At 44.7% G+C, this 16,292-nt stretch overlaps 1 protein-coding gene across 2 annotated transcripts in view; it reads left to right on the forward strand.

Annotated features, from left to right (window-relative positions):
* The window catches only part of LOC106576510 (prickle-like protein 1), a 71,414-nt gene that overhangs the window by 50,377 nt on the left and 4,745 nt on the right, over window positions 1–16,292 (forward strand). For both annotated transcript variants that reach the window (XM_082964113.1, XM_082964112.1), the window contains exons 3-4: window positions 10,265–10,378; window positions 12,214–12,351. In XM_082964113.1, the coding sequence (XP_082820239.1) occupies window positions 10,265–10,378; window positions 12,214–12,351 (252 nt within the window). The remainder of the gene's footprint in view (window positions 1–10,264; window positions 10,379–12,213; window positions 12,352–16,292) is intronic.

Below are 16,292 nucleotides of genomic sequence, written 5' to 3' on the forward strand. Positions count from 1 at the left end.
CAATCCACTCCTAATGTTAACTGTTGCAGATCAGGAGGAATCAATCCACTCCTAATGTTAACTGTTGCAGATCAGGAGGAATCAATCCACTCCTAATGTTAACTGTTGCAGATCAGGAGGAATCAATCCACTCCTAATGTTAACTGTTGCAGATCAGGAGGAATCAATCCACTCCTAATGTTAACTGTTGCAGATCAGGAGGAATCAATCCACTCCTAATGTTAACTGTTGCAGATCAGGAGGAATCAATCCACTCCTAATGTTAACTGTTGCAGATCAGGAGGAATCAATCCACTCCTAATGTTAACTGTTGCAGATCAGGAGGAATCAATCCACTCCTAATGTTAACTGTTGCAGATCAGGAGGAATCAATCCACTCCTAATGTTAACTGTTGCAGATCAGGAGGAATCAATCCACTCCTAATGTTAACTGTTGCAGATCAGGAGGAATCAATCCACTCCTAATGTTAACTGTTGCAGATCAGGAGGAATGCTGACATAAAAGGGCTTTATAAATCCATTTGATTTGATTTGTAAATCCCCTTGGTGGTGAGATGTAGAGTCACATTATTTGATTTGATTTGTAAATCCCCTTGGTGGTGAGATGTAGAGTCACATTATTTGATTTGATTTGTAAATCCCTTGGTGGTGAGATGTAGAGTCACATCATTTGATTTGATTTGTAAATCCCTTGGTGGTGAGATGTAGAGTCACATTATTTGATTTGATTTGTAAATCCCCTTGGTGGTGAGATGTAGAGTCACATTATTTGATTTGATTTGTAAATCCCCTTGGTGGTGAGATGTAGAGTCACATTATTTGATTTGATTTGTAAATCCCTTGGTGGTGAGATGTAGAGTCACAACATTTGATTTGATTTGTAAATCCCCTTGGTGGTGAGATGTAGAGTCACATTATTTGATTTGATTTGTAAATCCCCTTGGTGGTGAGATGTAGAGTCACATTATTTGATTTGATTTGTAAATCCCTTGGTGGTGAGATGTAGAGTCACATTATTTGATTTGATTTGTAAATCCCCTTGGTGGTGAGATGTAGAGTCACATTATTTCATTTGATTTGTAAATCCCTTGGTGGTGAGATGTAGAGTCACATTATTTGATTTGATTTGTAAATCCCTTGGTGGTGAGATGTAGAGTCACATTATTTGATTTGATTTGTAAATCCCTTGGTGGTGAGATGTAGAGTCACATTATTTGATTTGATTTGTAAATCCCTTGGTGGTGAGATGTAGAGTCACATTATTTGTCAGTTTCACAAACTGTGGATGTTACAGCACACAGAGAATAGCAGCAATAGGACTTTTCTCCAAACCTACTGAGTCTCCTGACAGATTTTATATCTCTCTCTGCCCCCGATATTCTAACAACCCCTCACAGGCATAGAATTCCTGTGACACACACACAGAACCACCCCCCCCCCCCCTCCACACACACACACACACACACACACACACACACACACACACACACACACACACACACACACACACACACACACACACACACACACACACACACACAGAACCCCCACTCAACACGCACACACTGCCTTCCACTGAGATCAGACTGAACACAGAAGTGAAGCCATCCGAGACAAATCCTCAAACAAGCTGCAGCCAGACTTCAGGCTTTAATGTTTAATGTCTAGAGTCTATAAATACAGACGTACTGACATGCCATTCGCCCCTCCTGCAGAGTGCCTGTGATCTCCTGGAAATGTCCGTCTGGAGGAGTCGGGAGAAAGTAGGATAGAGTCAACACTGATCTATATGAATTAAGACAAATAATAATCATGGTAATACAGGTCATCATGTCAATGTTTTTCAGTGTTTTCCAAAAATGACAGTTCTGTTTCAGAGTGAGTGAGTCTAGGGCTAGGTTATACATCCCATGGTTTACAGTTCTGTTTCAGAGTGAGTCAGTCTAGGGCTAGGTTATACATCCCATGGTTTACAGTTCTGTTTCAGAGTGAGTCAGTCTAGGGCTAGGCTATACATCCCATGGTTTACAGTTCTGTTTCAGAGTGAGTCAGTCTAGGGCTAGGTTATACATCCCATGGTTTACAGTTCTGTTTCAGAGTGAGTCAGTCTAGGGCTAGGTTATACATCCCATGGTTTACAGTTCTGTTTCAGAGTGAGTCAGTCTAGGGCTAGGCTATACATCCCATGGTTTACAGTTCTGTTTCAGAGTGAGTGAGTCTAGGGCTAGGCTATACACCCCATGGTTTACAGTTCTGTTTCAGAGTGAGTCAGTCTAGGGCTAGGCTATACATCCCATGGTTTAGAGTTCTGTTTCAGAGTGAGTGAGTCTAGGGCTAGGTTATACATCCCATGGTTTACAGTTCTGTTTCAGAGTGAGTGAGTCTAGGGCTAGGCTATACATCCCATGGTTTACAGTTCTGTTTCAGAGTGAGTCAGTCTAGGGCTAGGCTATACACCCCATGGTTTACAGTTCTGTTTCAGAGTGAGTCAGTCTAGGGCTAGGTTATACATCCCATGGTTTACAGTTCTGTTTCAGAGTGAGTCAGTCTAGGGCTAGGCTATACATCCCATGGTTTACAGTTCTGTTTCAGAGGGAGTCAGTCTAGGGCTAGGTTATACATCCCATGGTTTACAGTTCTGTTTCAGAGTGAGTCAGTCTAGGGTTAGGCTATACATCCCATGGTTTACAGTTCTGTTTCAGAGTGAGTGAGTCTAGGGCTAGGTTATACACCCCATGGTTTACAGTTCTGTTTCAGAGTGAGTCAGTCTAGGGCTAGGTTATACATCCCATGGTTTACAGTTCTGTTTCAGAGTGAGTGAGTCTAGGGCTAGGTTATACATCCCATGGTTTACAGTTCTGTTTCAGAGTGAGTGAGTCTAGGGCTAGGCTATACATCCCATGGTTTACAGTTCTGTTTCAGAGTGAGTCAGTCTAGGGCTAGGCTATACACCCCATGGTTTACAGTTCTGTTTCAGAGTGAGTCAGTCTAGGGCTAGGTTATACATCCCATGGTTTACAGTTCTGTTTCAGAGTGAGTGAGTCTAGGGCTAGGCTATACATCCCATGGTTTACAGTTCTGTTTCAGAGTGAGTGAGTCTAGGGCTAGGCTATACATCCCATGGTTTACAGTTCTGTTTCAGAGTGAGTCAGTCTAGGGCTAGGCTATACATCCCATGGTTTACAGTTCTGTTTCAGAGTGAGTCAGTCTAGGGCTAGGCTATACATCCCATGGTTTACAGTTCTGTTTCAGAGTGAGTCAGTCTAGGGCTAGGCTATACATCCCATGGTTTACAGTTCTGTTTCAGAGTGAGTGAGTCTAGGGCTAGGCTATACATCCCATGGTTTACAGTTCTGTTTCAGAGTGAGTCAGTCTAGGGCTAGGCTATACATCCCATGGTTTACAGTTCTGTTTCAGAGTGAGTGAGTCTAGGGCTAGGCTATACATCCCATGGTTTACAGTTCTGTTTCAGAGTGAGTGAGTCTAGGGCTAGGCTATACATCCCATGGTTTACAGTTCTGTTTCAGAGTGAGTCAGTCTAGGGCTAGGTTATACATCCCATGGTTTACAGTTCTGTTTCAGAGTGAGTCAGTCTAGGGCTAGGCTATACATCCCATGGTTTACAGTTCTGTTTCAGAGTGAGTGAGTCTAGGGCTAGGCTATACATCCCATGGTTTACAGTTCTGTTTCAGAGTGAGTCAGTCTAGGGCTAGGCTATACATCCCATGGTTTACAGTTCTGTTTCAGAGTGAGTCAGTCTAGGGCTAGGCTATACATCCCATGGTTTAGAGTTCTGTTTCAGAGTGAGTCAGTCTAGGGCTAGGCTATACATCCCATGGTTTACAGTTCTGTTTCAGAGTGAGTCAGTCTAGGGCTAGGCTATACATCCCATGGTTTAGAGTTCTGTTTCAGAGTGAGTCAGTCTAGGGCTAGGCTATACATCCCATGGTTTACAGTTCTGTTTCAGAGTGAGTCAGTCTAGGGCTAGGCTATACATCCCATGGTTTACAGTTCTGTTTCAGAGTGAGTGAGTCTAGGGCTAGGCTATACATCCCATGGTTTACAGTTCTGTTTCAGAGTGAGTCAGTCTAGGGCTAGGCTATACATCCCATGGTTTACAGTTCTGTTTCAGAGTGAGTGAGTCTAGGGCTAGGCTATACATCCCATGGTTTACAGTTCTGTTTCAGAGTGAGTCAGTCTAGGGCTAGGCTATACATCCCATGGTTTACAGTTCTGTTTCAGAGTGAGTCAGTCTAGGGCTAGGCTATACATCCCATGGTTTACAGTTCTGTTTCAGAGTGAGTCAGTCTAGGGCTAGGCTATACATCCCATGGTTTACAGTTCTGTTTCAGAGTGAGTCAGTCTAGGGCTAGGCTATACATCCCATGGTTTACAGTTCTGTTTCAGAGTGAGTGAGTCTAGGGCTAGGTTATACATCCCATGGTTTACAGTTCTGTTTCAGAGTGAGTCAGTCTAGGGCTAGGCTATACATCCCATGGTTTACAGTTCTGTTTCAGAGTGAGTGAGTCTAGGGCTAGGTTATACATCCCATGGTTTACAGTTCTGTTTCAGAGTGAGTCAGTCTAGGGCTAGGCTATAGATCCCATGGTTTACAGTTCTGTTTCAGAGTGAGTCAGTCTAGGGCTAGGCTATACATCCCATGGTTTACAGTTCTGTTTCAGAGTGAGTCAGTCTAGGGCTAGGCTATACATCCCATGGTTTACAGTTCTGTTTCAGAGTGAGTGAGTCTAGGGCTAGGCTATACATCCCATGGTTTACAGTTCTGTTTCAGAGTGAGTCAGTCTAGGGCTAGGTTATACATCCCATGGTTTACAGTTCTGTTTCAGAGTGAGTCAGTCTAGGGCTAGGCTATACATCCCATGGTTTACAGTTCTGTTTCAGAGTGAGTCAGTCTAGGGCTAGGCTATACATCCCATGGTTTACAGTTCTGTTTCAGAGTGAGTGAGTCTAGGGCTAGGCTATACATCCCATGGTTTACAGTTCTGTTTCAGAGTGAGTCAGTCTAGGGCTAGGTTATACATCCCATGGTTTACAGTTCTGTTTCAGAGTGAGTCAGTCTAGGGCTAGGCTATACATCCCATGGTTTACAGTTCTGTTTCAGAGTGAGTGAGTCTAGGGCTAGGCTATACATCCCATGGTTTACAGTTCTGTTTCAGAGTGAGTGAGTCTAGGGCTAGGCTATACATCCCATGGTTTACAGTTCTGTTTCAGAGTGAGTGAGTCTAGGGCTAGGCTATACATCCCATGGTTTACAGTTCTGTTTCAGAGTGAGTGAGTCTAGGGCTAGGCTATACATCCCATGGTTTACAGTTCTGTTTCAGAGTGAGTCAGTCTAGGGCTAGGCTATACATCCCATGGTTTACAGTTCTGTTTCAGAGTGAGTGAGTCTAGGGCTAGGCTATACATCCCATGGTTTACAGTTCTGTTTCAGAGTGAGTCAGTCTAGGGCTAGGCTATACATCCCATGGTTTACAGTTCTGTTTCAGAGTGAGTGAGTCTAGGGCTAGGCTATACATCCCATGGTTTACAGTTCTGTTTCAGAGTGAGTGAGTCTAGGGCTAGGCTATACATCCCATGGTTTACAGTTCTGTTTCAGAGTGAGTCAGTCTAGGGCTAGGCTATACATCCCATGGTTTACAGTTCTGTTTCAGAGTGAGTCAGTCTAGGGCTAGGCTATACATCCCATGGTTTACAGTTCTGTTTCAGAGTGAGTCAGTCTAGGGCTAGGCTATACATCCCATGGTTTACAGTTCTGTTTCAGAGTGAGTCAGTCTAGGGCTAGGCTATACATCCCATGGTTTACAGTTCTGTTTCAGAGTGAGTGAGTCTAGGGCTAGGCTATACATCCCATGGTTTACAGTTCTGTTTCAGAGTGAGTGAGTCTAGGGCTAGGCTATACATCCCATGGTTTACAGTTCTGTTTCAGAGTGAGTGAGTCTAGGGCTAGGCTATACATCCCATGGTTTACAGTTCTGTTTCAGAGTGAGTGAGTCTAGGGCTAGGCTATACATCCCATGGTTTACAGTTCTGTTTCAGAGTGAGTGAGTCTAGGGCTAGGCTATACATCCCATGGTTTACAGTTCTGTTTCAGAGTGAGTGAGTCTAGGGCTAGGCTATACATCCCATGGTTTACAGTTCTGTTTCAGAGTGAGTGAGTCTAGGGCTAGGCTATACATCCCATGGTTTACAGTTCTGTTTCAGAGTGAGTCAGTCTAGGGCTAGGCTATACATCCCATGGTTTACAGTTCTGTTTCAGAGTGAGTGAGTCTAGGGCTAGGCTATACATCCCATGGTTTACAGTTCTGTTTCAGAGTGAGTCAGTCTAGGGCTAGGCTATACATCCCATGGTTTACAGTTCTGTTTCAGAGTGAGTGAGTCTAGGGCTAGGCTATACATCCCATGGTTTACAGTTCTGTTTCAGAGTGAGTCAGTCTAGGGATAGGCTATACATCCCATGGTTTACAGTTCTGTTTCAGAGTGAGTCAGTCTAGGGCTAGGCTATACATCCCATGGTTTACAGTTCTGTTTCAGAGTGAGTCAGTCTAGGGCTAGGCTATACATCCCATGGTTTACAGTTCTGTTTCAGAGTGAGTCAGTCTAGGGCTAGGCTATACATCCCATGGTTTACAGTTCTGTTTCAGAGTGTCAGTCTAGGGCTAGGCTATACATCCCATGGTTTACAGTTCTGTTTCAGAGTGAGTGAGTCTAGGGCTAGGCTATACATCCCATGGTTTACAGTTCTGTTTCAGAGTGAGTGAGTCTAGGGCTAGGCTATACATCCCATGGTTTACAGTTCTGTTTCAGAGTGAGTCAGTCTAGGGCTAGGCTATACATCCCATGGTTTACAGTTCTGTTTCAGAGTGAGTCAGTCTAGGGCTAGGCTATACATCCCATGGTTTACAGTTCTGTTTCAGAGTGAGTCAGTCTAGGGCTAGGCTATACATCCCATGGTTTACAGTTCTGTTTCAGAGTGAGTGAGTCTAGGGCTAGGCTATACATCCCATGGTTTACAGTTCTGTTTCAGAGTGAGTCAGTCTAGGGCTAGGCTATACATCCCATGGTTTACAGTTCTGTTTCAGAGTGAGTCAGTCTAGGGCTAGGTTATACATCCCATGGTTTACAGTTCTGTTTCAGAGTGAGTGAGTCTAGGGCTAGGCTATACATCCCATGGTTTACAGTTCTGTTTCAGAGTGAGTCAGTCTAGGGCTAGGCTATACATCCCATGGTTTACAGTTCTGTTTCAGAGTGAGTCAGTCTAGGGCTAGGTTATACATCCCATGGTTTACAGTTCTGTTTCAGAGTGAGTCAGTCTAGGGCTAGGCTATACATCCCATGGTTTACAGTTCTGTTTCAGAGTGAGTCAGTCTAGGGCTAGGCTATACATCCCATGGTTTACAGTTCTGTTTCAGAGTGAGTGAGTCTAGGGCTAGGCTATACATCCCATGGTTTACAGTTCTGTTTCAGAGTGAGTGAGTCTAGGGCTAGGCTATACATCCCATGGTTTACAGTTCTGTTTCAGAGTGAGTGAGTCTAGGGCTAGGCTATACATCCCATGGTTTACAGTTCTGTTTCAGAGTGAGTGAGTCTAGGGCTAGGCTATACATCCCATGGTTTACAGTTCTGTTTCAGAGTGAGTCAGTCTAGGGCTAGGCTATACATCCCATGGTTTACAGTTCTGTTTCAGAGTGAGTGAGTCTAGGGCTAGGCTATACATCCCATGGTTTACAGTTCTGTTTCAGAGTGAGTCAGTCTAGGGCTAGGCTATACATCCCATGGTTTACAGTTCTGTTTCAGAGTGAGTCAGTCTAGGGCTAGGCTATACATCCCATGGTTTACAGTTCTGTTTCAGAGTGAGTCAGTCTAGGGCTAGGCTATACATCCCATGGTTTACAGTTCTGTTTCAGAGTGAGTCAGTCTAGGGCTAGGCTATACATCCCATGGTTTACAGTTCTGTTTCAGAGTGAGTCAGTCTAGGGCTAGGCTATACATCCCATGGTTTACAGTTCTGTTTCAGAGTGAGTCAGTCTAGGGCTAGGTTATACATCCCATGGTTTACAGTTCTGTTTCAGAGTGAGTCAGTCTAGGGCTAGGCTATACATCCCATGGTTTAGAGTTCTGTTTCAGAGTGAGTGAGTCTAGGGCTAGGCTATACATCCCATGGTTTACAGTTCTGTTTCAGAGTGAGTCAGTCTAGGGCTAGGCTATACATCCCATGGTTTACAGTTCTGTTTCAGAGTGAGTGAGTCTAGGGCTAGGCTATACATCCCATGGTTTACAGTTCTGTTTCAGAGTGAGTGAGTCTAGGGCTAGGCTATACATCCCATGGTTTACAGTTCTGTTTCAGAGTGAGTCAGTCTAGGGCTAGGCTATACATCCCATGGTTTACAGTTCTGTTTCAGAGTGAGTCAGTCTAGGGCTAGGTTATACATCCCATGGTTTACAGTTCTGTTTCAGAGTGAGTCAGTCTAGGGCTAGGCTATACATCCCATGGTTTACAGTTCTGTTTCAGAGTGAGTCAGTCTAGGGCTAGGCTATACATCCCATGGTTTACAGTTCTGTTTCAGAGTGAGTCAGTCTAGGGCTAGGCTATACATCCCATGGTTTACAGTTCTGTTTCAGAGTGAGTCAGTCTAGGGCTAGGCTATACATCCCATGGTTTACAGTTCTGTTTCAGAGTGAGTCAGTCTAGGGCTAGGCTATACATCCCATGGTTTACAGTTCTGTTTCAGAGTGAGTGAGTCTAGGGCTAGGCTATACATCCCATGGTTTACAGTTCTGTTTCAGAGTGAGTGAGTCTAGGGCTAGGTTATACATCCCATGGTTTACAGTTCTGTTTCAGAGTGAGTCAGTCTAGGGCTAGGCTATACATCCCATGGTTTAGGGGTTCATAGTTCTATTTTTGGGTACTACCGTCATATTACCCCATGTTTTTGCTGGAATGTTGTTGAAATATATTTGTCTCAGTTGCTTCCTTCTATTTTCTCTGACTGTTAAAACCAGTCTACTATTAAGTCCCAATGTGGCATAAACTATACACTCTTACAAAAAAAGGTTCCAAAACGGTTCTAGAGCTGTCCCCATAGGAGAACCCTTTTTGGTTCCAGGTAGGTTCCATCCTTTGAAGAACCTTTTTCAGTTCCCGGTAGAACCTTTTTGAATTCCATGTTGAAGAGGGTTCTACATGGAACTCAAAAGGGTTCTACCTGGAACCAAAAAGAGTTCTTCAAAGGATCATCCTACGGGGACAGCCGAAGAAACCAAGGTGCTGTCTAGAACCTAAAAGGGTTCTAAGAGTGTACAAGCTATTATAAATATATGTTCACATCCTGTTTCAGTTAGTGCACTAACATGCAAACTCAGCAGATCGTTACTGTGGCCTGTTAGCCTGTGGGGCTAGAGTGGTTGAGAGTGTTTTATGCCTCCTTCCTAGTGATACTGACTGTGTGGCCGTAGCATCATTAAGACTGGCTGCTTTCTTTACAGTTCAGCTCTGACTGCAAACAGGTCTGGCCTCTGACTCCAGGCTATGTGGCACTTTCCCAAAGCTCTCTCTCTCTTTCCCAAAAGCTCTTCTCTCTCTCTCTCTCTCTCTCTCTCTGTCTCTCTCTCTCCTATCTCTCCCCCACCCTCTCATTAACCATGAGCACACATGGAAGTAATGAAGGTCTGAAATCAACAGGAGGCCTCCCAAGCCAAATACCTTGTTTTTGTAACCTTACTCCCCCCCACCCAGTCCCCCTTGTTTCCCAGCCCTTCACTCTCTACACCTCTAGAATGTGTGGAGGCCTCATAGATAGTCATGAACTCATGGTGGAGAGATGGAAACATTAATCAAGAACATGTAGTTGGTTGGTGGGATAACTATTGTAAAAATGGTCAATCAGTCAACAGAAGCACCAGTCTTGTATGAACTGTGACCTGAGTGATTTTCCACTGACTGACTGTGACTGACTGACTGACCCTGGCCATTGTTGGCATATCATGGTGGATCTGTCCCGAACAAAGCTCTTTAAGCAGCTGGGATTGTGCTCTTGTCATGGAGCCCAGTGGGGTATTTATGATGCAGGGCAGTACAGATCCTGGAGGTATGCCTGGCCTTTTTAGGGTGAGCATCACCCTCCAACTGAACTACTAAACCATTAAGACCAACCAGGAACCTGTGTGATTGAAGGTGGATTTGCAGAATGACAGAACTAAGACTGTTTTAACCATTCCTCCCATCCCTCTGTCCCTGCGTTCCCAGGTACAGCAGTATTTCTCCTGTCTTCCAGAGGACAAGGTCCCCTACGTCAACAGTCCTGGAGAGAAACACAGGATCAGACAGCTGCTCTACCAGCTGCCGCCTCATGACAATGAGGTAAGAACTGAACCCAGGACAGAGAGTTAATCTACTGGGTCTGCTCTACCAGCTGTCCCCTCATGACAATGAGGTAAGAACTGAACCCAGGACAGAGAGTTAATCTACTGGGTCTGCTCTACCAGCTGTCCCCTCATGACAATGAGGTAAGAACTGAACCCAGGACAGAGAGTTAATCTACTGGGTCTGCTCTACCAGCTGTCCCCTCATGACAATGAGGTAAGAACTGAACCCAGGACAGAGAGTTAATCTACTGGGTCTGCTCTACCAGCTGCCCCCTCATGACAATGAGGTAAGAACTGAACCCAGGACAGAGAGTTAATCTACTGGGTCTGTATTCAAATAGTCATGGTTAACCCAGAACTCAGCTGCTCGATTAGGTTCTGGGTCCATACGTGTTAAGAGAAGGAATTAAGAGATGCTAGAACGAGGAACGGAACCGGAACGAGGAGCTTGACCCTCTCTCTGTGCAAGTTACGGGCTGAATGTCCCCTCCCCTTCCAAATTCGAAAGATGCTAACACCTGGAAAATGGTGATTTGTGTGAATCACCTGCGAAACACCTACTGCTGCTGGTTATCCCACAGATCACATTCCAATTCCAACAGATGCTACGGTACCACTTCAATTTACATACATCTGTCCATGAGAGATTAGTATTCACAAACCTGATCCTAGACACTCTTTGTGAATACAGGCCCTGGTCCCAGATCTGAATGTGCTTCACCCAGACAGTGATAGTCAGCGGAGATGACTTTAACCACACAGATCTGGGATCAGGCCAGGTTAATGCTGACTAAAGAATGTCACCTCGTCACAGTGGAGGTATTCTAGTAAAGACAAACCACTCACATCGCCCACTACAATCGCCATAGTAACATATGGTGCATTACTGCATTTAAACACAACCGGATCCTTGTTCTGTCTTTCTAGATTGTAAACCAGCACTCCTTGGACCACATTGTAACCCACCCCTTTAGTCAGCACAGTTTACACTGGGAGATCTGCCCAGGGGCTATGTGGGGCTATCACAGAGGGCTCTGCTCCAGTCCTGTAGGTGGGCAGGAGTTTGTTCCATGGAACAATAAAGCGTCTGACTGAGTGACTTTATGATGTTTGCTGCCAGGCTCAGAGCAGAGCGGCATTCTGCATCAGGGGAGAAGGGGAGATTCCAGGCATAGCTGTGGTTTACAAGGCCTCCTTAAAGTAGGGCACACACACAGCCACACGGGCGCGGGAGCACACACACACACACACACACACACACACACACACACACACACACACACACACACACACACACACACCGGAGAACGTTTAGAGAGCGACGCTCCGAGGGATCTCGTTGTGTACCAGCGTTGTTTGCTGTTGTTAGGGAACCACAAGGCCCATTGTTGGTTGTTAGTCTTCCGCTCGTTTTTATTTATCTGTGTGGTAATTGTCTGCTCTAAACATCAGGCTTGATGTGTGTACATTCATGCCATCCTTGGGGTGAGCCTCGAGGGGAACAACATGTGTTCTTCCATAACATAACCATAAAATACATCTGTGGTGGAAGCAGTGAGGGTTTTCAATGTGAAGGTTTTATCTGTTGGGTAAAAACTGAGTTGGTGTTCTCTCTCTCTCTCTCTCTCTCTCTCTCTCTCTCTCTCTCTCTCTCTCTCTCTCTCTCTCTCTCTCTCTCTCTCTCTCTCTCTCTCTCTCTCTCTCTCTCTCTCTCTCTCTCTCTCTCTCTCTCTCTCTCTCTCTCTCTCTCTCTCTCTCTCTCTCTCTCTCCTCTCTCTCTCTCTCTCTCTCTCCCTCCCCCCCTCCCCCCTCCCCCCCCCCCCCTGCCAGGTGCGGTATTGCCACTCTCTCAGTGAGGAGGAGAAGAGGGAGCTCCACATGTTCAGTGTCCAGAGAAAGAGAGAGGCTCTGGGGAGAGGAACCCCCAGGATGCTCCCTCGAGCCCTGCAACACACCCTCTGTGAACATGTACGTTCACATACACACACACACACGTTCGCACACATGCGCACCCACCCACACTGCGAGAACAAACTGTATTGCTATCTTATAAAACATTTCGATACAAGTCTGGGGAGCGAGTAATAAAATCTCTCCCAAATTACGTTAAAACCAGTAAATATGTCTCTCCCTTCCTCATTACATGTCAATCCCATAAAGAGCTGCTTCTCCCTCCTGAAGCTCTTCCTGCTAGGCAGAGCAGCAATCCCATAAAGAGCTGCTTCTCCCTCCTGAAGCTCTTCCTGCTAGGCAGAGCAGCAATCCCATAAAGAGCTGCTTCTCCCTCCTGAAGCTCTTCCTGCTAGGCAGAGCAGCAATCCCATAAAGAGCTGCTTCTCCCTCCTGAAGCTCTTCCTGCTAGGCAGAGCAGCAATCCTATAAAGAGCTGCTTCTCCCTCCTGAAGCTCTTCCTGCTAGGCAGAGCAGCAATCCTATAAAGAGCTGCTTCTCCCTCCTGAAGCTCTCCCTGCTAGGCAGAGCAGGAAACGACAACAAGCTAACGACACTGGGCAATACGCTAGTTGTTTATTTAAAGACTTACCGACCCCCTTTGGCCTCGCTCTGTTCTATTCTAAATGTGCGTCCCAAATGGCATCCTATTCACTACATAGTGTACTACTTTTGACCAGGGCCCAGAGGGAAGTAGTGCACAATGTAGGGAATAGGGTGCCATTTGGGACGTAAGCCTAAAGCGCCAGTGATAATGTGAGGATTTAATCAAGGGCAGAGTCTGTCTCATTAACAACTAACCCACTCAGAGGGAGCAGAGAGGAGGAAGTGTGGACATTAGGAGCTCATGCTCAACCCGAGCGTGGAAGTTATTCCAGCAAAATCAATGGGCCCAATTTCCTGCAGTCAAAAATAAATGTTAACAGGGTGTTGCGTTCATTTCAACTGTACCACTGGTCAGTAGGCACCCATTAACCCAGTGCTCTACAGACTACAATAAACACTCTCTTTCTCGCTCTCTCTCTCTTTCTCTTTCTCTCTCTCTCTCTTCTCTTTCTCTCTCTCTCTCTTTCTCTCTCTCTCTCTCTCTCTCTCAATTCAATTCAAAGGGCTTTTTTGGCATGGGAAACACATGTTTATATTGCCAAAGCTTGTGAATAGAATTGATTACAGTTTGGCTTGTTGAAAGCCTTCAAATCCTGTTTAAAAAGACTTAGTGATGTACAATAGATTTTGTTCCAGCTTGTGAAATGTAATAGTCATAGTTTGGCATGTTAAAGGGCCTTAAAAATGGATTTAAAAGGCACATACCACAAGTCCTTTCTGATCACTGTGGACTAGTGACCACATCCTATTAGACTAGTGACCACATCCTATTAGACTAGTGACCACATCCTATTAGACTAGTGACCACATCCTATTAGACTAGTGACCACATCCTATTAGACTAGTGACCACATCCTATTAGACTAGTGACCACATCCTATTAGACTAGTGACCACATCCTATTAGACTAGTGACAACATCCTATTAGACTAGTGACCACATCCTATTAGACTAGTGACCACATCCTATTAGACTAGTGACCACATCCTATTAGACTAGTGACAACATCCTATTAGACTAGTGACCACATCCTATTAGACTAGTGACCACATCCTATTAGACTAGTGACCACATCCTATTAGACTAGTGACCACATTCTATTAGACTAGTGACCACATCCTATTAGACTAGTGACCACATCCTATTAGACTAGTGACCACATCCTATGAGACTAGTGACCACATCCTATTAGACTAGTGACCACATCCTATTAGACTAGTGACCACATCCTATTAGACTAGTGACCACATCCTATGAGACTAGTGACCACATCCTATTAGACTAGTGACCACATCCTATTAGACTAGTGACCACATCCTATTAGACTAGTGACAACATCCTATTAGACTAGTGACCACATCCTATTAGACTAGTGACCACATCCTATTAGACTAGTGACCACATTCTATTAGACTAGTGACCACATCCTATTAGACTAGTGACCACATCCTATTAGACTAGTGACCACATCCTATTAGACTAGTGACCACATCCTATTAGACTAGTGACCACATCCTATTAGACTAGTGACCACATCCTATTAGACTAGTGACCACATCCTATTAGACTAGTGACCACATCCTATTAGACTAGTGACCACATCCTATTAGACTAGTGACCACATCCTATTAGACTAGTGACCACATTCTATTAGACTAGTGACCACATCCTATTAGACTAGTGACCACATTCTATTAGACTAGTGACCACATCCTATTAGACTAGTGACCACATCCTATTAGACTAGTGACCACATCCTATGAGACTAGTGACCACATCCTATTAGACTAGTGACCACATCCTATTAGACTAGTGACCACATCCTATTAGACTAGTGACCACATCCTATGACACTAGTGACCACATCCTATTAGACTAGTGACCACATCCTATTAGACTAGTGACCACATCCTATTAGACTAGTGACCACATCCTATTAGACTAGTGACCACATCCTATTAGACTAGTGACAACATCCTATTAGACTAGTGACAACATCCTATTAGACTAGTGACCACATCCTATTAGACTAGTGACCACATCCTATGAGACTAGTGACCACATCCTATGAGACTAGTGACCACATCCTATTAGACTAGTGACCACATTCTATTAGACTAGTGACCACATCCTATTAAACTAGTGATCACATCCTATTAGACTAGTGACCACATCCTATGAGACTAGTGACCACATCCTATGAGACTAGTGACCACATCCTATGAGACTAGTGACCACATCCTATTAGACTAGTGACCACATCCTATGAGACTAGTGACCACATCCTATTAGACTAGTGACCGCATCCTATGAGACTAGTGACCGCATCCTATGAGACTAGTGACCACATCCTATGAGACTAGTGACCACATCCTATGAGACTAGTGACCACATCCTATGAGACTAGTGACCACATCCTATTAGACTAGTGACCACATCCTATGAGACTAGTGACCACATCCTATTAGACTAGTGACCGCATCCTATGAGACTAGTGACCACATCCTATGAGACTAGTGACCACATCCTATTAGACTAGTGACCACATCCTATGAGACTAGTGACCACATCCTATTAGACTAGTGACCACATCCTATTAGACTAGTGACCACATCCTATTAGACTAGTGACCACATCCTATTAGACTAGTGACCGCATCCTATGAGACTAGTGACCGCATCCTATGAGACTAGTGACCGCATCCTATTAGACTAGTGACCGCATCCTATTAGACTAGTGACCGCATCCTATTAGACTAGTGACCACATCCTATTAGACTAGTGACCGCATCCTATGAGACTAGTGACCGCATCCTATGAGACTAGTGACCGCATCCTATTAGACTAGTGACCGCATCCTATTAGACTAGTGACCGCATCCTATGAGACTAGTGACCACATCCTATTAGACTAGTGACCACATCCTATTAGACTAGTGACCGCATCCTATTAGACTAGTGACAACATCCTATTAGACTAGTGACCACATCCTATTAGACTAGTGACAACATCCTATTAGACTAGTGACCACATCCTATTAGACTAGTGACCACATCCTATTAGACTAGTGACCACATCCTATTAGACTAGTGACCACATCCTATGAGACTAGTGACCACATCCTATGAGACTAGTGACTGGCATGTTGTAAAGGCATGGCTGGTTTGAGTGACTGAATACTGGCATGTTGTTATACCACCCGTACAGACAGAGAGACAGAGAGAGAGACATAGACAGAGAGAGAGATAGAAAGAGAGAGAGAGACATAGACATAGACAGAGAGAGACATAGACAGAGCGAGAGATAGAAATAGAGAGAGAGAGAGAGACACAAAGTGGCGTGGCTTTGCCTATA

Source organism: Salmo salar, chromosome 17 (genome assembly GCF_965601325.2).
Source record: "Salmo salar chromosome 17, fSalSal1, whole genome shotgun sequence".
NCBI classification, from domain to species: Eukaryota; Metazoa; Chordata; class Actinopteri; order Salmoniformes; family Salmonidae; genus Salmo; species Salmo salar.